The sequence below is a fragment of the Delphinus delphis genome, chromosome 15 (genome assembly GCF_949987515.2).
Source record: "Delphinus delphis chromosome 15, mDelDel1.2, whole genome shotgun sequence".
Classification (NCBI taxonomy): domain Eukaryota; kingdom Metazoa; phylum Chordata; class Mammalia; order Artiodactyla; family Delphinidae; genus Delphinus; species Delphinus delphis.
The window spans coordinates 61,053,760-61,076,686 of record NC_082697.1 but is presented as its reverse complement, the minus strand read 5'-3'; the positions used below and the strand labels follow the sequence as shown (position 1 = coordinate 61,076,686).

The window sequence follows — 22,927 nt, the reverse complement described above, 5'->3', positions numbered from 1 at the left end:
CATCCTTGCAAATTTGAAAAATTCCACTCTATAATACATCCATTTTATTTTAATATTAAAATGTTTTAAATGACCAGATTAATTATTTAACTTTTCCTCCCTGCTCTCCAGTAAAATCCATGCTCTGGGACGTCAAGCCACAGTTATTCAGTGGCATGTAATCATCGCAAGCCCCAGGCTGCTGCGAAGCAGAGAGAAATAGCTGTGTTAGATACTCTCTCTGGGAGAAATATCAGTGGTGACATAAAGTGACTGGAACATGTTCCTATCTAGAAGGACTAGCTGGGGTCTGTGTGCTCAGAGGATGGGCACAAAGGCCTGGGTTATGTATTCACTCGGTTGCAACTAGAGAAGCATCATAAAATTTTTAAACTTGCATGAATTCAAATGTACTCATTGGGGAAATTATTTTCTCGGTAGTGAGACTGGTTTTGCTTGTCAGTCCACCCAGTGAAAGTGAGTCGGTGATGAAATGGGAGCTAGGGATCCTGCTTTTCCCAGGAGAATATCCATTCTCAAGTTCCGCCTGTCGGGTGGCCCCTGCCGATTAGAAATTTAAGTGTGCTCACCCACGTGTGTCTTCAGTAACCTGGTCCTCACATGCAAGCCTGGTGTGCAAGAGGAGAATCAGCGGACTGCTCTGACACTGGAGGGAAAAACAGCCACATTGGATGCTGGCATGACACCTCCAAAGGGAATTTTCAAGGGTAACTTTGACTAAACGTGGTTTTCACCTTTAGCCTCCCTGCCTGTCTTCTCCACACAGACACACTGTTGCACACATGCTGTTGCAACTCCACCGTGCTAGGTGCTTTCCCTGAAATGACCTGTGGACAGCACCTCAGCTCAAGGACAAGGCAACAGTTGCCCAGAGAGGTGAAGTGGGAGCCCAGTGGTAGGACTTTCCAGCCCCAGAGTGTACACTCATTCCATCGGGCCTTTCTGCTCCTACAGTTGTATTAAAATCTTTTAAATCATGAATTGCTCAAAAAGAAATTTTTTATTTTTAATTTAAATAATCTCAACAGGGAGTTCCCTGGCAGTCCAGTGGATAGGACTCGGCACTTTTACTGCCGTGGCCTGGGTTCAATCCCTGGTCAGGGAAGTAAGATCCTGCAAGCCACACAGTACAGCCAAAAAAAACCCAACGGCATTTAGTCCAGACTTGCAGAGAACCAAGTTACAGGGTCTGCCTGTGCTTTTTTTGGCGACAGCAGTGAATCCCGGCTGCGCTCTGGCCTGAGCTGGAGAAGAGCGGGCCGAGATTGGAGTGAATTTTGCACCACGTCCGTGACTTTCAGGCTGCACTCAGATAGCTGTTCCCCATGTGTGTGTCAGCCCCAGGGTGGGCTTGTGGGGCAAGTGTGCGCCTGGATCTTGGGAGAAGGCGTTAGTTACGCGGCATTCCAGCTGCCCTCTGGGGATTCTCACTGCTCCTGCTTTAGTAAAATGTGGCAGGTTGCCTGGCAACCCCCAGCTGGTGGGGATTTTTCTACCTACTTTAGGAAAAAGCCCTCTATCAGCTCTTGGCTGACTACTCAGGGCGGAGTAGGAGATAAACTTGGCTCTGCAAGCCGACTTTCTCCTTTATTTTTCACACCTCTGCGTGTATCTTAACATTCGCGCTCTCCTCTGTTCTCATTTGTCTATCATTTGAAGGTAGAAGCTGGACAGTTTGCCTCCCAAATCAAGTCCTGAGGGGGATTGGTTACCGAAAACATGTTCTTTTTTTACATTAGTCAAAATTGTTTCATTTGTGAGTCAGACCCGTGGACTGTTGCACTGAGTGTGTTGTATATAGCCATGCACCTCCGTGCTGCTGATTTGGTTTTGACAGAAGGATCCAGTTGTAGCCTTAGAAGGAAGCGTGGCTTGTGCATTTCCTGTTGGTGAAGGCCTCTAACTGCTGCCCTAACCTGGTGCGGGACCAGTCTGTCTGTGAGTGCCCTGCAGAAACGTGGTTTGTAGAGCTTTGCAGCTCTGTCCCATGCAAGTTGCTGTCAGATACTCATATATTTTTTCTCCATTGAAATCATAGCATAATGCTATGCAAAGGCAGGATAAGTAAATTCATTCATTAAACTTAAGTTTACATGCTTTAAAATGAGACTTTACTTATGTTAGAGGCATTAGATGTGGGACTGCAGAGTTATCATTTAAAGGGTGATAATATTTTTCTAGGGAAAAATAAAAGTAGAGAGTACTTTAAAATCCCTGAACGCTCCGTTATCAATCAGAAAGCATTCTGTGTTCTGCTCTACCGATACATGACCTTCAAAAGTTATTTTTCAATTTCCTAATTTGTGTTAAGCATTTTGATGTTGTCGGAAGCTCTTGAGCCTTTGGGAATTTTAAGATGTAATGTTATAAAATACACCCCAGGTCCCCGGTCCTTGGCCTGTTAGGAACCGGGTGGCACAGCAGGAGGTGAGCGGTGGGCAAGTGAGCCAAGCTTCATCTGCCGCTCCCCATGGCTCCCCATGGCTCCCCATCGCTCGCATCACTGCCTGAACCATACCCCCCACCCCGCCCCCGTCCGTGGAAAAATTGTCTTCCACGAAACCAGCCCCTGGTGCCAGAAATGTTGGGGACCACTGCTTTAAAGTGTAGCAGTATAACAACACTTGCCACTGTATTCAGTTTCTTTTTTCATGTAAGTGTTTTAAAATGTAACACTTGACTCTTGTTTTCTAACCAGTCGATTTTCCATTGGATGTCCAAAACACACAAAAAGATCTACATTTACTTCTCCTTAGGATGTAGAAAACAAAATGACTGTTCAGAACAATGTAGAGATCTTAACAACTTCAGACAGGAAAGTTGACCAATGCCAGTATCAATTAAAAAAGAAAATCTGCCTTATTCTCCTGCTGGCACAATATTTCACAGGTTCTTTAAATGTTCAGGAGTGGTGAAAAACTTGTTACTTCTCTGAATTTGGGGAGTTGCCATCTTCTAAAAGCACTTCCTCACCGAATGGGAGAAGCTCACTCTCTGGCCGCCTCTCGGGCAGGCATGCTCTCCCCTCCCCCTTCCTCTCCCCATCCCTCTCTTCGTCCCTCTCTCTCCTATCTTTCCATCCCGCAGTCTCCTGTGTATGTATGTGCTTGACACTGAGCTACTTCAGCTGCTTTTGGCAGCTTAACATGCTTGTGTCAGACCCGAATGCTGCCTGTAGATCTGACCACTGATGATGGCAGCGACCACCTCCCATAACAGGGAGACAGACTTAAGGATGAAGAAAATAAAGAGGTGGATTAGTCTTCTTAAACTCCTAAAGCCCATAGGGAAATGGTTTGGTGACTTAAAAGGAGAAAAATAATACAAGTGTAGAATGAATGTGTTAAAAGCCAAGATGGGGTGGGACTTTAAAAACCAAAGTAATTCTTACTCAGTTTTGTGCTGCCCCTTTGGCCTGTTTGGTGATCTGTAGGGTTTTACTGTGTGGTCTACAGACAGAACCCACCAGTGAAATAAATTAGCTGCTGGGCACATAGTGTCAGCAAAGGCAAAGAGTAAAACTGATGTGGAAAATAAGGCTAGCTTCGTCATTCTTTATTTCCTCATTGGAGAAGCTTGTGATTCTTTCTGTATACGTTTCTGAAGTCAGACATTGCCGGTTATAACAAATACCTTGCATTGTCCCAAGGCAACCTGTGGTCTGAAGAGCAGATTTCATTGCTTTTGTTATGAATCGATTCTCTCTCCATAGAGGCTGGACACAGTGCCAGTGAGGCTCCATGCAGGCACCAAGGAGGCTGGCCTGAGTGTTAAAGGAGGTTGTGTTGGCATTTTTTTCCTCACCTTTTTGGTGGTAACAGATCACATGTGGGGTGTCCTGGAGACGCTGAAGAGGCGAGTCACGTTTGATGCAGATTTCAGGAGGTTCTGCATCTCTAGATGGATTGCAGGGGTGGGGAGCGGGGAAGAGAACAAGGCAGGACTAGGAAGAGGGCTCTTTTCATAGGTAGCATCATGGTGCCATCCTGAGAACCCTGAGAGGTTCCAGATTGGTAGCGTGGCAGAGAAGGGTTAACGAGAACCATAGACGGAGTTGTCTATATGGACAGTTTATATGGAATTTCTGTGACTCCTTACTAGGTTGCGAGAGGCCAGTTTGCTTCTGGGGACTGATACCCTCCTTCCCAGGGGTAATGACTCACCCTGCAGGTAAGATAGCTCAGCCCTGCCTGGCTGATAAAGGCCCGTCATTCTCATTCTCTCCCCAGGCCCCCTCCTTCCCTCCTGGGTTTCACTTGGTTAATGAATAAGCCTAGTCATGAGCTGTAAGTAAATTCTTTTATCAAATGAAAACCACATCAAAACATCCACAGAGAGACATTTAATGAAAGTGTAAATATTGCAGTACAGCATCTCCCGTATCTGGTTGGCTTATACACAAACAGACTTTAAGCTTTTCACCTATTGAAACCTTTAAGTCTGAAAATATGCTGCTCTGTGAGGTTTTTTGTAAACATGGTCTTGGGACGTGGAGAAAAGTTGGTGCATTTATGTGTTATCACAACAGCACTAATATTGTGGCAGATTTAATGCTTCATAAACAGCTCAAACTGCCAAGGTTAACAGTCCAAGAGTGTGGTGTTGGTGTGTGGGGGGACATTTATATTTGGTGTATATTCGTGTCTGGCATCTGAAACATCGCTCACGAGAACCAGTGAACCCTTCTTAACTCTGACTGCAGACCCGGCCACTACCTCGAGCCAGCAGTTCAGTTTACACACTGGCTCTGGTTGGTGAATAGGTTGTGTCCTAAAAGTTCTTTTGTTGGTTAACCTTTTAGAACACAAAGCGCATTGTCGCACAGAAATGCCACTTTGAATGGTGGGTGTCAGTGAGCTGTGGCTTGTTTCAAACTTCGAGTCATGGCCCATCAGTGGGTCAGAAAATCAGTGCTAGTTGACGCCAGAATAAAAAAGAAGAGAGAAAAGAAACAGAATAGGAAACATCAGAGTGGGTTGCCTAGAAAAGATAGGTCTTGTTTGGTGACACTGTTGCAACTTAAAACCTACTGGACACTGTATGCCTTTAGAGCACGAAAGGTACCCGTGTAGGGGGAGGTTGTATCAGCAGTGGGTTAAATCTGGCCACTTTCCACTGTCCAGCACTGTGATGTCAGGCAAGGGGCTTAAACCATCTGGGTCTCTGTTTTGTCATACTCAAAATAGGGCTGTTTTGTAGAGGTGCGATTAGGGATGAAAGAGTGTATGTTAGGATTAATATATTAGGATATCATAGAACATAACGGTAATATATTAGGATTAGAGCTAATACAGCATCTGGTGCATGGCAACCTGTCTGTAAACCATGATTATTATTTATTTGTACTCCTTTGTGGTATATGTAGACCTTAAAGATACTGTCATAAAATAGTATAACTAAAACATGTACTGTTTAGTCTTCCCTAGAGTATAATTTATTCAGTGTTCCTGACATTTAGGATCTGCCATTTCACACATTCTAGGAGGAGATCTTTGATTTTACTTTAAATTATTCCTGTGTAGTTGAGACATCAATCTTAATTTTTTCCCATGAAGTGTGAAGAATGTTGCAAATTGCCTTAGGTCTTTCAGCTGTCTGTCAAATTCGTCAATACCATTAAGTATGGAATTGCTTCCCAGCTCCCTATTGTAAGTTGTGTGTTTTCGTCTTTATTTAAAAAACAAAAAAAGGTATTCTCTGTCTTTTTCTTAAAGTGACTCTCAATTCTAAACTTTTTGGAACTCCATCTGCTCCTGTTTGACTCCATCATAAGATCATTCTTACCTCCTGCACATCACTACCCCATCTTTTAAGGAGCTGTGTCAGCATTTATGAAAACCTTTTTTTGTCTGGCTTGGGTTTAGAGCAGCAGCTGTGTTGACAGCTTTGAGGGGCAGGTTAAAAGTGTCGTCGGAAGCCTGGCATCAAAGTCAGGGAGGTGAGGATTCAAATCCAGCTCTGCCAGTTCATTATCTTGGCCCTCTGCAGGTTACTCAACCTCTCTCAGCCTCTGTTTCCGTGTCTGTAAAAACAAGAGGTCCTGCCCACCTTGTGGGGTTGCTTTGAGGAGAAAAATAGCACGGGTGGATTGGTAACTTTGCCTAGAAGGCTGCTGTCTCCAGCTGGGTCCTTGTAAGTCACAACTCCACAGCCTTTACTGCCCTTCCTGTCCTCCCGGCCTCAGCTCTGGGGCCCTCGGGAAGACCCACTCCCTTTACCCAAAAACAGCCAGCTTCCGGGTGGGGCTTCCTACCCCAGATTCATCGAGCTCTGCACCTGCTCCTCCCTTCTCTTGGAAGTGGGGTCCCCATGTGTGCTCTGGGCCCCGTTTCCTCTCCAGGCCTTTCGATGTCCCTTATCCTCAGGCCCACCTGCTGCTTCTTCCAACAGTGAGAAAACCTGCTGAATCTAATCCATCTTTTCAAAAGGACTCCTAGAACCCAGTTCCCTTTGCTCCCCATGACTTCTTTCCTTTTACAAATTCCAGTGGTCTGGATTCATCACCCTAGCCATCGTGCCCTCTCATTTAGCCGAGGTCCCCGGTGACCTCCGTGCCATAAAGCCCCGGAGCCCCTGTCTCCTCTTGCGTGGTTGCTCAGTACATTGACCCACCCTTCCTTCCTGGGCTCCACAGCCCGAGACTTTCTAAGTTAGTCCCCTCCTCTTGGGCCCACAGCGTCCCAGGCTCCCCTGCCTGCTCCTCCCCGTCTATAAGGTGATTAAATGTTTGCTGTTCCTCAGAGTTCCACTAGGACTTCTTTTCTTACTCCACGCCTTCTCCATTCCCATTCCTGTTTTCCCCTTCAGTTGCAGTGATCTTGTAGGAACACACATCAGATCACACTCGCACCCTCCTGGTGACTAAAACCCCACGGTGGCTCCCTGTGCACTTAGCCGGAGCCCTGGGGGCGTGTCCATCATTCCGGCTTCACCTCAGGTCCTCCCCGCTCCCTCTTTAGTCTCCACTGTTAAGGTCGTGTTTCAGTTCCTCAGTCAAGACTGTGTCTCCTCACTCAGATAGGTCACTCGGTGTTCCTTCTGCCTGGAACACGCTTCCCTACCCCCAGTGTCTTTGACACTGTCTGCTCTCCCAGCCTTCGGTCTCAGGAAAGGCTGAATGTCTTTTCCTTAGGGAAACAGTCCCTGTGTCCTGGGCTTGACCAGCTAGCTCCCGCTGGAAACTCCAGAGCGCTTTTCTAACCCTCAGCACACGTGTGGGGCTGTGTGCCCTGTCCTTGCCTCCTGGCGAATACAAGGACCAGGTCTCTGATTCAGCCCCAGTTGCCCATGCATAGAAGATGGTGTGTTTGTTCATGAATGAATGGATAGATGAATAAATGAACAAGTGAGAATTTCATACATTAGCGTCTGTGTTCACAAACAGGTGGAAGGGTGAATAAATGAACAAGCAAGAACTAAATACATTTGTTTGTAAAGCAGTCAGCACAGCTCTTATATATAGTAAGTACTCAATAAATGGTAGCTTTATTTCTTCTTAATCGACTTTTCAGCTGGGAACCATGAAAAGAAAAAAAAAAAAAAAAAACCCACCCAGGCTGGTTAATGCGAGCAGTGCTCCTTGGTGACACCCTTCAGTAAAAGTGGAGGCAGGTGGCAGAGGCCGTGGGAGCGAGAGCTTAAGCAGCAGCTTCTTTCCCACAGTCAACCTCGTGTTCCTCCTCTTGCTGAAATCATCATTTCTCACCTCGATTCCTGCCTCCCTGGTGCTCCCCTGCCAATCCTTTCTGTTCCTTTCCTCCTCCTCTAGATTGTAAGCTTATTCCGGGCAGGGACCATCTCTTCCCTTCCTCCACACGCCGGTGCCCAGCACAGTACCTGGAGCCAGTGTTTGTGGAATGAATGAATGAGATGCACGTTTCAGAAGCGGACTATGGTGTTGCCAGGAGAGTTAGTGAAAATTAATTGACTAAGTTTGGTCTTAGTTCAATTTTTAAAAATTATAGTTCAGACTTTTTGATTTTGTACTTGTCCAGTATGGTTGACGTATCGGTTCCTGTATTTTCCACGTTTTTGCATGGGAAAGACCCCAATTCTAAATGATAGCAGTATCGCGTGAGCTTTGCAGACTCAGGTCAGTGAGGCCCCGCTCACTTCTCGCCCCCCAGTGTGTGATGAGCTATACAGCTCGCTGAATCTGTTTCACTGTAGAATATCTTATGTGGCTTAGACACCGTTCTTTTAGTCTGAACCGTTTGTTTTGTGATCTAACAGCCACAGCCTCATTACTTAGGCCCCTACCGTGTGCCAAGCCCTGTGCTGAGAGCTCTGTGTATGTACTCTCTGCCCTTCCTAATAGCTTTCTGAGGTCGGTAGATATGCCCGTTTTATGGATAAAGAAAGGGAAGCCCAGGGAGGCAGGTGACTTGCCTCAGGCAAGTTAAAATCGGGGGCAGGATTTGAACCTAGGCCACTGTCGCCTTGGAACCTGTGGTTTTCCCATTTGACTTCGTTGCCTCCCTTTGTGTAGATTTTAAGTAAATGTCACCATGTCTACAGGTCAGCCTTTGTCCAGTTTGTGGAGAGTGTTTTCTTCTCCACATCTTTAGTTTTTTTTTTTTTTCTGCTACACCGCATGGCTTGTGGGATTTTAGTTCCCCAACCAGGGATCGAACCTGGGCCCTCGGCAGTGAGAGCGTGGAGCCCTAACCACTGGACCGCCAGGGAATTCCCATCCACTTCCTTGGCCTTAACTAGAGACTCTGAGGTGAAATGAGGTGTGGGAGCCGTGAGCAGAATGAGGGGGTGACGTGGAGAGGGCACGGAGTCGTAGGCGTGACTTGTATGTGGCGGAACCAGGATGGGACCCACTTCCTCTCCGGGCGCCTGTTGAGTTTGCTCTGGTCCTTATCCGTCACAGGGCTCACAGCACCTGCCCGCACGGTACCAACCACCCAGTGCCGGGGGGTACGAGCCCGGTTCTGTGAACGCTCAGCTGTTCTTGCTCTCACACTCTGCCCTTCACATCTTTTTAAGCATCGTGGCCTGAGCTTGCTCCCTTGGCCGTAGTGCATTTCATTTCCTGAGTGTCTCTTGCATGTCAGGTGCTGTGATAGAGGCTTGGGGAAAGCAGAAGTCAATGAACCCATTTCCCTTCTGCCTCTTGCTCCATTATTTCTGCTGTGCTCTTTACAGTGCTTGGATCTCTTTCATGTGCCTTAGTTTTCACTCTTTAGCCTTACTACTTTATTTTTTTATTTCTATTTATTTTTTTGGCTGTGGTGCAAGGCTTGTGGTATCTTAGTTCCCCGACCAGGGATCAAACCCAGGCCCTCAGCAGTGAAAGTGCAGAGTCCTAACCACTGGACCGCCAGGGAATTCCCTAGCCTTAGTACTGTACAAACAAACAACCAAGCAACCCTTTATTGGATAAGTATGCAATGTACGAAGAGCAAGGGACAAGGAATCACAAGCCCTGGGTCCTGACCATGTGCCCGGGGCAGGTGCATTGGCCTCGCCGAGTCTGCTGTCAAGGGCCGTTGCCATTTCTTTCCCAGCGTTGCTGTGAGGCTCAGGTGTGGCAATGTGCACAGACTGCTCCTGCCCAGGGGAGCCTGCCCTTCAGAGTCAGAGCCAGCTCTTCTTGTTTCTAGCCCAGGACTCTTCATCTGCTGAACCACCCTTCCTCATGGAATTTTTCACTGAAGATGTTGTGAATATGTATCCTGGTTCTGGCTTTCTTCTCTTGAGTAGAAACAAGCTGACAGCAGGTACAAAAGCTGTGTTTCTTCCCTCCTTCCACAATGTCAGATGAAATTCCTGCCAAAGTACCATGGTAGAGCCCAGGCGCTACACGGATGAATAAGCTAAGGTCCGTTCCCTCCAAGAGCGCCTGGGTAAACGTGGGGAAAGAGTCAGCGTTGAAGTGAGGGCTGGACCAAGCTAAAGGCCCTGACGTCCTCTAGCAGGTTTGCACTTTATCTTGAAGACTCTGCAGGGTTTTACAGAAGAGGATGGACTGGCAAGGGTAAAATAGGGCTGTTGTCTCCTGGGCAGGCTCGCCCGCTCTCACCTCTTGGGCACCCTGGAAATAGCTGTACTGCACGTGCTTCTGACAGACCACCGATTCCTGTGTGCACCTTAGTATCCGCCTAGTTCTTTGTGTGGGTTGAGGGGAGGTACACCCAAGATCAGTTTTTTTGAACACAGGCAAATGTTCTTAGTGACCATTATTAGGGTTGAGTGTTTTTGTAAAGTTGGTTCTCCCGTGGAATCTGAGATAAAACCCTCCATTCTCTCTCTGGTAAAAGTCAGAAAATGGTCATGCTGTTGAAAACCCATAGTTGATCAAATTATATGGAATATGAGAAAACTTCTGAATCTGGTATGTTCACATGTAAATAAGCAAGCAAACACAAAGCGATGTTTGGTGCCCTCCTGGTGTGGGGTGAAAACCCAGAATGAGGGCACAGTGGTGCAGGGCTCCAGGCTGGCGGCTGAGGGAGGGGTCAGGAGAGGTCATGAAGGGTGTCAGAAGTGGGCACCGTAGAGCATTAAAGCACACGTTGGTGGGTAGGGTGTAGGGTTTGTGTCTGCAAAGCTGGCAGAGGCCACTGTCAGCACACGTCACTTCGGGTGGGCGGTTAGCATACCAGGTTATCACGGAGAGATTCCTTCTGCTTTTTTCATAACTGTTGTATAGAGAGGTGGACAGACTCTGAGTCTCTTGCAGACAGAGGCATTTGCCTGTGTTAACTCTAAATGACACGGTCTGGGACGCTTCCAGTGCACATGGTGTCATGAAAAGAATGTGGCTTTGGTTTGGATCCCAACACTTGTCATCTTTGAGACCTTGAACTAGTCACTTCTTCTGAGCTTCAGTGTCCTTATCTACAGAGTCAGGATAATCCTTACAGGATTTTTCCATACCTGGCAGAATAAGTAACCAATAAATATTTCTCTTTCTTGTAACCATTGGATTGATAAGCATTATAGGTAATTCCCTTAGAAACTGACTGAGAACCTGATGTTGGCTGAGGGTAGCCACTGCAGAAAATGCGGGACTAACGGTGTGTGACTGCTTCTGAAGTTTCCTGATGCTCCCCCCACCCCACCCCCTCCAGCAGTTGCTGCAGTAAAGTGATTGCAGCCGCTTAATAACCAGGCTGCACAAATGTCCTCAGCCTCCCTCGGAAGGTCTGAGAAGCCTGGCGTTTCAGCAGCCGTGATTGTTTGCAGCACACGGACCATTCAGGGACACCTTCTTATCACTGAAGACATTGAAACTGGAGTAACTCTTACCTCGTCTTACAGAGAGCCCTTCTAACTTAGTCTCAGAAATGGCCCTTAGGAGTTGGACAGTGTAAAACAACAGCAAAACTAAACAATTTGTTTAAAATGTAATGAACGTCTGTGAAACCACCACTCAACCAAAGAGCTAAAATATTGTTAATAAGTACATTTACCTGTTGTTCCTCCCCATCCCATCCCCCTGATCCGCTGTGGGTGGCAGTCACTCTTCTGAAAGTCATGCTGATCATTTTCTTGCTTTTTTGGTTCTCTCTCTCTCCCTCTCTCTCTCCCCCGCTCTCTCCTTCCCCTCACCTCCCCGCACCCCCCTTCGCCCTCCCTCTCCCTTTCCCTCTACAGATCTACAAAATGATACCTTACTGTGCTCCTGATTTGCCTTTGCCTGAGGTTGAGCAACTCTTTATATAATTATTGGCGTTATATGCTCCCTTTTCTGTGAAACGACTATGAATGCTTTTCGTGTCTTTTCCCCATTTTTCTGTTAGGTGTTCTCTTACTGATTTGTAGGCATTTTTATGTATGCTGGTACTAATCCTCCATCAGTTGTATGTGTCACAAATATCTTCTCCCAGTGTGTAGATTGTCTTCCCTCTCTTTAAAGTGTCTTCGGGTGGCCAAGAGTTTTCGTATTAATGTAGCCAAACTTATTGATCTTTTTTTTAATGCTTAACGTTTTTTGTATCTTCATAAATTCTTTCCTACTTCAAGCTCCGGAAGATATTCACTTCTATTTTCTTTTCAAGTTTTCAAAGTTTGCTTTTGACATTTAAGTGCTTCATCCATCTGGAGTTGATTTTTTGGCCTGGTGTGAGTAAGAATCCAATTTCTTTTTTTCTTCCTGTGGATAAACAATTTTTCCAACTTTTCCTTTTGCCCAGTGTCATGCTGCCTCTGTCAAAAATCAAAGTTTCACAGATGCATAGGTCTGTTTCTAGGTTCTTCTGTACCACTGGTCAGTTTGTTTATCTCTGTCCCATTACTACACTGTCTTAAGTACTACAGGTTTACAATAAGCTTTTTTAGCTATCAAGGCAAGTCTCCCTTCCTTATTCTTCTTCAGAAATGTTTGGGCTAATCATTGGCCATTTGTCTTCCCTTTAAAATTTGGAATCAACCTTTCAAATTCCACAGAATAATTGAGGTGTAATTTATATACAGTGAAATATACACTGTTCTGTTGCCCAGGTCTTCATCTTAACAAATGCACATCATCATGTAACCTCCACCACAATCAAGATACAGGACAGGTCCATCACTCCCAGAATTCCCTCATCCCTTTGGCGGTTGACCTCTTCCCCCAGTCCCTGGCTACCACTGCTCTGTGTTCTGTTGAGATTATTTTTTTTTTTAAATCTCATTTAAAATTTTTTCATTGTTTTATTAAAACATTGGAATTTTTTAAACTGAAACTGCATTAAATCTAGAGATAAATTTAGGAAGGACTCTATGTCTTATGTTAAGTGTTCTTGTCCGTGAACATTATGTATCTCTCAACTTAGTTGGAGAGATTTTTTGCTTGACAGTAATGGAAGGGTCTACATTTTTAGAAAAAAATCTCAACATTTTAAGTAGTTCTTTAAAACTCCTCTAAAGAAAGCATTTTATAAGATAATCGTCCATCTAAATGGACACATAAATATACACAAATATATGTCAGACTTGCGACAGTGTTATGTTTTAGAAAAAAGTCACGTCTTGGTTTCATACCAGCCTTGTTGCTCACCCTATGAGACCATAAGCAAGCTGCTCGGCTCCCCTGATGCTCAGTCTCTTTATCTGTGTGATGACTAGAACATCTCTTCCTCATGGGGTGGTTGTGAAGATTAAATGCACAAAGTGTCGAGACAGCAGACCCGGCACAGTGAAGCCATGGGTGGGTGAGACTGTGGGAGAGGAGCTGCTCTCACTCACGCACAAGGAACCAGGAAGGGCCTTCACCGTGTTTGGTTTTGCAGTGGCTTTCACAAAGTGGCACAGCCAAAAGATGGCCTTGAATCATTTTCCTGACAAATTTGGAAAAGGTTAGTGTTACCAAGCTGCCTGAGCCACGCTGCTTCTGACAGGCGAGCTGGAATCACTGGAGGACACAGCTGACAGCCAATTCATTTTGCTGATTCATCCATTAGAAGGGTGGCTCTGGGCCAGAGCTTGGCTTCCAGATTAAAGGCCGAGAGCTGCAAAGCTGCTGGGACTTGAAGGAATGCTGGTAAATTATTGCCATGTGAAGGCCAGCCGTGGAAAGTGGATTGTTATTTGTTTCCCCCTTTAAGTGATCCTAATTCCAAATGTGCTCAGATAAATTCCCCACCATGGTTAGGGAATTTTTGAAACATTTGTCCATGGGGCTGAGAGCTACGTTACTGGAAACAATCAAATGCTGTTAAGTAGATCATCTTGGCTCCTTTATGACCCTATCATCACCTCTGCTTTCAGGAGGAATGTTGACTCAAGCCTACTCTTTTACTTGGTAATCCAAATTAAACTCGAGAGAGGCATTATTGCACATGTCATCCCTGTGGGGCACACTTCAAAATCAACCTGCCTGAGTAAGGAATGAAACTTAAAGACAAAAATCCAGGAGATGCTCATTTGCCAACGATCAGGACAGAATAATCATGTAGAATCTGTGGGTTCTCATGTATCGCATTGATAGATGTACCTGTTTTAGTAGGTAGTCTCAAGCTTACAGGAAACTGCATAAAGCTTGCATGTGACAGGGTGAGCTCAAGAGGGTGGAAATTGCATCTTGTTTTACCGAATATCTAGCATCGTCCCTGGGACAGACACCCAGTGAGCAGCTGCTAGACAGAGGCACCGATGGATGATGTTTGTTGGGTATACAGATTGTGGGGCAGTTAGATAAATGAGCCAAGAAATTCAGAAGTGTAGTCCGTTGAAAGCAAGAAGAGTAACTGTCCTGAGGAATAAGATTTTAAAGAAAGGATCCTGTTTCTGTGGTTCTCTGATCTGAGTGACTTTGGTCGATAGTGTAGCTGCAGAGCTGGGTACTTTCTGTTTCCCTCCTTGTAGTGAGTCAGAGCATATGCTGTTTTGAGCTCACATTTCACTAACTCAATCTACTTCCTTGGGATAACGTGAAAGTTCTTTAATACCCTTAGGGTTGTTTTCTTTTCTTTTCTTTTTTTCCTGTTAAACTCTGGAGTGAATATTTGAAAAGTACAGCAAACTTCTTAGTAAAAAAGAATTTTTTTGAATTTTATTTTGTTTTTTTATACAGCAGGTTCTTATTAGTTATCCATTTCATACATATTAGTGTATATATGTCAATCCCAATCTCCCAATTCATCTCACCCCCTCCACCCCACCTCTGCCACTTTCCTCCCTTGGTGTCCATATGTTTGTCCTCTACATCTGTGTCTCTGTTTCTGCCCTGCACACTGGTTCATCTGTACCATTTTTCTAGGTTCCACATATATGCGTTAATATACGATATTTGTTTTTCTCTGACTTACTTCACTCTGTATGACAGTCTCTAGGTCCATCCACGTCTCTACGAAGGACCCAGTTTTGTTCCTTTTTATGGCTGAGTAATATTCCATTGTATATATATGTGCCACATCTTCTTTATCCATTCATCTGTCGATGGGCATTTAGGTTGCTTCCATGACCTGGCTATTGTAAATAGTGCTGCAATGAACATTGGGGTGCATAATAAGAGTAGGTGTCTTTTCTTATTTTTCTTTTTGTTGTTTTATTTTGCTTTGCTCTTTAGATGGCTAAACATTTAGGGCATGACATTCTATAAACTCCTATCGTGCTGAGAAGTTTTAGGCAGATCTGGTCCACTTGGAGTGAAGATGAAAGTGTCAGGGGCTGGGTATGTGGGTAGTATCTGCCTCTCATCCGGTTGTCTTTCCCTGTGGTTTAAGGCCTCTGAAGCACTGGAGCCCCTTGTCTAGTTCTGGTGTGTCCGTCACCTCTTGCTGCATTCTGCCATGCCTCATTTACATAATATTTACTGGGAACTACTCTGATCCAAGAACTTTGCTAGAAGTGGGTATACAGAAGTGGGTATACTCTATTTCAGACGTCATGGTGCTTTTGCAGCTGCCCGGGTCCCAAGTCTGGCAGCCCCTGCCAGCATTGCCCGGCTCTTACGGTCTTGCTGCTAGTGTGGGTAATAACCAGTGGCAGTGATAGTGGGCCAGGGAGTGTGTGCTCACACTGCAGAAGCTGGAGCCAGCACATGGCGGCCCATCCTCCCGGTTTCCGTGGGTCCTCACTCCCAGGCCACCTGTACGTTCCATCCCCCACCCTCCAAGAAGGAGGCAGCAAGACGGACCCAGCCTTAGTCAGGCATTAACACCAAAGAGGGAACCAGCTCTAGTTTTCAGGGACTTCTGCCAGAGGCACATTACAGAGAATTAGCAGGCTTTCAAAGCAGAAGGAGAAGAGGCAGGTCTCGAGTACTGTGGGAATATCTTGAATCTGCAGAGTCCAAAGTGAAGTGCGGAACGGCAGGCAGGGCCCTGGCCTTAGGGTCGAAGCAGCCTGGTTTTGCCGCCCAGCACTGCCGCTGGCCCACGGTGCGGCCTGCAGCAATCCCCCCGACCTCTGTGCACCTGCTTTCTCATATTCAATAAAGACAATTCTCCCTTGCAAGTGCATTGTGAAGATTAGACATCATGTACGCAAAGCACCGGACACAGACATATGGTAGACCTTTGCTATTTGACACAGTGATCAGCACTGCTGTCAATATTGCTTTTCTTGTCATCTTTATTTTTAACAAAATAAGTGAGGGTTTACAGTTTTCCCTTAGTGGTTTTGTTTTGTTTTTCATTTTCTTACTCTGAAAAGGAGTAATTTTCAGGCTGTAATGCTACCTGCAAATATTCTGAAAATTAACGTTTTGCTTACATCATTCTGGTTATTGAATAGTTTACAGAGCATTTTCACACTGTAAGGGAGATTAAGGAGCAGTGACCGTCTCTTCTCCAGGTGAGAAAACTCAGATGTGGAGAGCCTATGGCCACCTGGCTTCTAAATGGCAGAGCGGGGTTGGGAGTGCAGACCTCACCCCAGGGCTCCTTTGACTACCTCAGTCCACCTTTCTGAAGTGACATCCCTGGGGCTAGGCGAGACTCTTTGATAAGGATTTTTTCTTTTCCTTGTAGCTGTCAATACCAGCAGATATGCAGAGAGCTATCGGATCCAGACGTATGCTGAATATGTGGGGACAAAGCATGAGGAGAAGCAGATCAAGAGAAAGTGGACAGAAGATAGTTGGAAGGAGGTTGAGAGAAAGCGGTTAAACACGCAGTGCATCTCCTATGCTTTGCAGAATCACTGTTACCACGCCAATAGGTAAGAGTTCTTGGCTGTCGATTTGAAAGGGCAGCGTCGTTCTAGCAAAGCTCTTCTCGCTGCTTCTTATAGGACTGTAAGTAGTAAATCTGACTTGTGAGAAAGATTTTTTTCTAACTTTTCACATAATATCAGAAGTTACTACTCCATTAATTCCTTCTGTGCTATATAGACCATTTCAGTTAACATTCACAAAACCCTGATGAGGCAGACAAGGGGATACATCTTATTCCCATTTTAGGGGTGAAGAAACAGGGGCTCTATGACTTGCCCACCATTTAGTAAGAAAGCCAGGGTCAGAGGTGAACTCTTCTGTCTGATCTCTTCCTCTTCCCAGGCTGCCACGTTGCTTCTGGCTGAGCTTCTGAACCCCTTTCATCGCCCACGTAGACACTGCACCACATGCCTGCTGTAGAAAGAGAACTTGATACACACTTCCTTTACTTACCTGTTTTCCTACTTTCAGAAGATAAATGCTGGTGATATTTTAGAATCTTTGTGAAACTATAAAACATAGGTATAGAAATTGTGGTGGGGGGGAGTTCCTTATAGAAAATTGTAAAGAAGAGAAAAGTGTGAATTAACAAAGAAAAAATTAGCCGTAATCCCACCACCCAGAAGCAACCACTGTTAATATTCTGGATTGCCCTCCCTACTTTTTAAATGGTTTTTTAGAGATTTTTTAAATTGAGGTATAAGTAACATACCTTATATTATAACATAATAAAATATACAGATCTAAAATGTTTAGTTCAAGGAGTTTTAAGTTACATATACACAGGTGACCACCACTGAAAGCAAGATGTAGGACATTTCTATCTCCCCGCCTCAAAATTTTGTTGTGCCCCTTTTCAAGCAACTCCAAGCCCCCAGTGTCCTAAGCAACTATTTCAAATTTCTATCACTGTGGATTAATTTTGATTATTCTTGGAATTTATAAAAAATGGAATCATTTGGTATTATGTTTGGCTTCTTTCACTTAACCTGTTTTTGAAATTCATCCTTAATGTTGTGTGTATCAGGAGTACATTAATTTTTTTAAAATATATTTATTTATTTTTGGCTGTGTTGGGTCTTCCTTGCTGTGCGTGGGCTTTCTCTAGTTGCGGTGAGCGGGGGCTACTCTTCGTTGCGGTGCGCGGGCTTCTCATTGCAGTGACTTCTCTTCTTGTGGAGCATGGGCTCTAGGCACGTGGGCTTCAGTAGTTGCGGCGCTCGGGCTCTAGAGTGTAGGTTCAGTAGTTGCTCCCCGGCATGTGGGATCTTCCTGGACCAGGGTTCGAACCCATGTCCCCTGCATTGGCAGGCGGATTCTTAACCACTGCACCACCAGGGAAGCCTGAGTACGTTAATTTTTATTATTCAGTATTACTTCATTGTATGAATATACAGCCTTAACCTGGTCTCCTGTTGGTGGACATTTGGGTTGTTTCCAGGTGGGACTATTATAAATCAGACTGCTATAAACATTCCTATAAAAAATTTTTTGTGGGCATATGTTTTCATTTCTGTTGAGTAAATATCTAAGATTAGAATTGTTGGTTCTTAGGATAGATGTATGTTAAACTTCATAAGAACAACCGAACAGTTCTCCAAAGTGGATGTACCATTTTATATTCCCCCAGTATTATATGAAAGTTCCAGTTGCTCCACATCCTTGACAACACTTAGTGCTGTCAGTCTTTTTTAGCCATTCTAGAAGAGATAAGATGGTATTGCATTGTGATTTTAATTTGCATTTCTCTTGTTGACCACCTTTTTGTGTGCTTCTTGACCATTCAAATATCTTCTGCTTGAGGTGGATATTTAAGTTGCTTGCCCATTTTCTAATTAGGTTGTTTGTCTTTTTACTGTAGATTTGTAGGTGTTCTTTTATATATTCTGGATACACATCCTTTGTGCTGCAAATACATTTTTTGAGTCTGGGATAGTATATTCATTTTATTAGTGATGTATTTTGATGAGCAGATATTTTTAATGTTGATGAAGTCCTATTAATTTTTTTTTGTTAATGGTTAGTGGTTTTTTTCCCCATTCCAAAACTTTGCCTACCTAAGGTTACAATTATTTTCTAGAAACCTTTCTTCTAGAAGGTTTATAGTTTTAGCTTTTACATTTAAGTCTGACCCATTTCAAATTAATTTTGTATGAGGTAGGAGTCAGGGTTTAGTTTTTTCCATATGGATATCTAGTTGTTCTGGCAACATTTGTTAAAAAGACTTTCCTTTCCTTGTTAAATTAACTTGACACTTCTGTCAAAAATAAATTGACCATGTATGTTTAGATCTATTTCTGGATCTGTTCCACTCATTTTTATACTATTCTTATGCCAATACCACACTTGCTTTTTTCTGACTTTATAGTAAGTCTTAAAATCAGGTAGCATAAACCCTCCAACATAGTTCTTTTTCATATTGTTTTGACTATTCTAGATCCTTTGTATTCCACATAAATTTTAGAACGATCTTGTCTTTCTTCACTAGACCTGTTTTATAGTTTTTACTGTAGAAGTCTTACATGTCTTATGTTAATTTTTCCCTAAATATTTATCTTATTTATGCTGTCAGAAATGGAATTGTTTCTTAAGTTTCATTTTCAAATTGTTTGCAGCTTCTCTATAGACATATAATTAATTGTTGTATATTGACCTTGTATCCTGCAATGTTTTAAAATTCACTTATTCTGATAGGTTGGGTTTTTTCTTAATATTCTGCAGAGTTTTTAATTTACACAGTTTTATTTCTTTTCCAATCTTTATGTCTTTTATTTCTTTTTCTTGCTTTATTGTACCAACTAGCACCTTTGGTATATTGTTAAAGTGGGAAGAGTAGATATCCTTGCCTTGCTTCCAGTATTAGAGAGGGGAAGTTAGTTCAGTGTTTCCCCTTGAACTATAATTCTTAGGTTGTCCATACAAGTCTTTTTTCAGGATGAGAAAGTTCTCCTCCATTTCCAGTTTGCTAAGCCTTTGTGTCATGAATAGATGTTGGATATTTTCACATGCTTTTTCTGTATCTTTTAAAATTGTCATAGGGTTTTGGCCTTTGTAAGTATTTTGCATGACACTGATTGGGTTTTGAATGCTTAATTGGATTTGTATTCCTGGGAGAAATTCCACTGGGTCATGATGTATTATCCTTTTTACATGTTGGATTTGAATATACTGTTAAATTTTTTTTTATCTTTGTTCATGAGGATGAGGAATATTAGATTGTAATTTTCTCTTTTTTTACATCTTTGTCAAGTTTTGGTTCAGGATTATTCTGACCTCATAGAACTAGTATAGTTAAGAAGTTCCTCTTCTATTATTTTGTGACAGTGTGTATAGGACTTTTTTTTTTCCCCTAAATTATTGGTTGGGTTTACTAGTGAAGACATCTGGGCATAAGAGTTTTTTATGGAAACGTTTTTGATTATGAACTCAATTTCTTTAATAGATATGGGACTATTTAGCTTTTCTATTTCTTCTTGTATCACTTAGGAATTTAGTTTTCCAAGGAATATTCCATTTTATTTAAGTTGTCAAATTTGTTAGCATAAAATTATTAGCTCAAAATACTCCCTTATAATTTCAGTATCTGTAGGATCTATATTTATGTCCCTTTAAAAATTCCTAATACTAGTAATTTGTGTTTTCTCTCTCTTTTCCTTGCTAGATGTTTATCAATTAATTCTTTCTAAGAACCAACTTTTAACTTTATGGGTTTTTCTCTATTATATTTGTGTCTTGCTTTTTCATTTATTTATACTCTTCTTATTATTTCTTTTGCTTATTTGAATTTAATAGTTTTGGATTTAAATGTTATTCTCCCATTGTAAGGTGGGAACTTAACTCCTCGATTTTATGTTTCTTCTTTTCTAGTGAATTTTCCTTTAGTTTTTGCTTAACTGCCCTCCACATATTTTGAGGTGTTGTCTTTTCACTGTCATCTATTACAAACTATTTTCTAATTTCTCTTGTGCTTTCTTCTTTAACACATGAGTTATTTAGAACTTCTTTGATAATTATTGAGACTTATTTATGGACTGACATGTGGTCTGTCTTGGTGCATGTTCTATGTGGACTTGAGTGAGTGTGATATTCCATTAATATCATTTTAAGTTATGTTGGTTCATGGTTTTGCTCAGCTCTTCTATATCTTTACTGATTGGGGTTTTTTGGGGGGGTGGTTGTCTACTTTTTCTTTTAGCTACTGAGAGTGGTATTGAAATCTCCAACTATGGTTGTGGATTTAATTCTCCATTAATTATATCAATTTTTGCTTCATGAAACTGTTTTGATAGGTATATGCCCATTTTGGATTGGTATGTCTTCTTAATGAATTGCCCCTTTTATCGTTGTGGAACATTTCTCTTCAGTTATAGAAATAACCTTTTTTTGATGTTTATTGTGTCCTATATTAACATAGCCACTCTTGTTTCTTGTAGGTGTTTGCCTTTTACTGGCAACTTATTTGTCTTTATAATTAAAGTAGATTGCTTATAAACAGCTTATGGTTGAGTATTGCTTTTTTATTCACTCTGACAAGCCCCGCTTTTTATACTTAATCTAATTAATGATACAGGTGAGCCTGTCTTCCATCTTGGTATTTGTTTCCTACTTGTCCTGCTCGTTCTGTGTCCTTCTGTTTTCTGTCGCTTTTTGGATGAATTGTGTGTTATTTAGTACTTACTGATATTATAGCCTCCCATTTTATCTTCCCTGTCAACTTTTTGCTTATACGTTTTTGTGTTATTTTTTGTCATTGCTCCAGAGTAATGGTTGGCAAACTGTAGTCCATAGGCCAAATCAGGCCCACATGTTTTTTTTTGTTTGTTTGTTTTTGCAGTACGCGGGCCTCTCACTGTTGTGGCCTCTCCCGTTGCGGAGCACAGGCTCCGGACGCACAGGCTCAGTGGCCATGGCTCACGGGCCCAGCCGCTCCGCGGCATGTGGGATCCTCCCGGACCGGGGCACAGACCCGTGTCCCCTGCATCGGCAGGCGGACTCTCAACCACTGTGCCACCAGGGAAGCCCTATAAAGTTTTATTGGAACACAGCAGTGCCTATTAATTTACATATTGCCTCTGACTGCTTTGCATTACGGTGGCAGATTTGGGTAGTTGTGACAGAGACTGTGTGGCCCACAAAACTCAAAATGTTCACTATCTGTTCCTTTACAGAAAAGTTTGCTGATCCCTGCTGTAGAGCTACTCTGCCCAGTGGTAGCCACTGACCACATGTGCCTAACAAGTACTTCAGATGTGGCTAGTCCAAACTGAGATATGTTGTAAATTTAAGACACACCTGATTTTGAAGAATTGATTACATGTAGAAATGATAATATTTTTGATATATTGGGCGAAATAAACATTATTAAAATTATTTTCATTTGTTTCTTTTTATTTATGTTTTAATGGTGGCTCCTAGAAAATTTAAAATTGCGTATCTGGCTCACAAAATATTTCTGTTGGCCAAGCACTGCTCTAGAGATTATAATACGCCTCTTTAATGTATCCCAGTTTATCTTCAAGTGAAAATTACATTGCCTCATGAACAATGTAAGATTCTTACAAGAGTATATTTCCATCAACCCCCTCCCATCCTTTGTGATCTTCTGGCTCATATTTTGCTTCTACATTTTGTAAGCTTGATACATTGTTGCTTTTGTTCCTTTTCTCTCTCTCTCTTTCTTTAAAAGTTAATACTCTTAAGAAAATAAGGGACTAAACTATGGGGGAGATGACATAAGTATAAACATAAAAATTCAGGCATAATTAGAAGGATCCAGTTAAGATCGTGCAGGGCCCTTATGGTTGGCTCTTTGACTCACTTCTTTGGCTCTAGAGAATTGATCTGAGACCTTGGAAGACACGTCACAACAGCCGAGCTTCTAGGATTGGCTGTTAGTGTTGCCCATAGAGGTGGATGTCCATTTCTTCTGCTGTTTGCATTGGTATTGTGGCAGTAGGCTTCTTTTCTTTTCTATAATAGATTCAGAGTATTCAAGGAGTTTATAGTTGATTACTGGACAAAAGATGGGGCTTTGGGAAACTGGACTGGACATAAATTTGCTTGAGAAGGGAAAAAGGAGATTTGGTTTGGTGGCAAGAGCTCTGAATAAGTACAGGTTGGCATGGTGTTTGAAGAATCCTCCTTTACAGTGGAAGCGAAAACATTTAAGATATCACTAATAGATATTTAGTCCCCATAAATAAACACTGATGTTTGAAATAGTCCTGGAAAACAGATGCTATTACCATTCTCATTTTATTAACGATGTTCTATAATTAAAGAAAATGGTTTTCCAAAGCCACTTTGCCCTTACAGAGATTTGTTCAATCATGTCTA

General features: G+C 42.9%; 1 protein-coding gene and 1 non-coding gene across 4 annotated transcripts in view; both read left to right on the top strand.

Moving 5' to 3' along the window:
- The window catches only part of PARN (poly(A)-specific ribonuclease), a 167,762-nt gene that overhangs the window by 98,484 nt on the left and 46,351 nt on the right, over window positions 1-22,927 (top strand). For 2 of the 3 annotated variants that reach the window (XM_060031775.1, XM_060031774.1), the window contains exon 22: window positions 16,407-16,596. In XM_060031775.1, the coding sequence (XP_059887758.1) occupies window positions 16,407-16,596 (190 nt within the window). Of the gene's footprint in view, window positions 1-16,406; window positions 16,597-21,759; window positions 22,206-22,927 lie in introns of those variants that run through there. The other variant, XM_060031776.1, reaches the window with a different exon arrangement.
- On the top strand, window positions 1,034-1,105 carry TRNAK-UUU (transfer RNA lysine (anticodon UUU)). The gene has a single exon. It is a non-coding gene; the product is annotated as a tRNA-Lys (tRNA).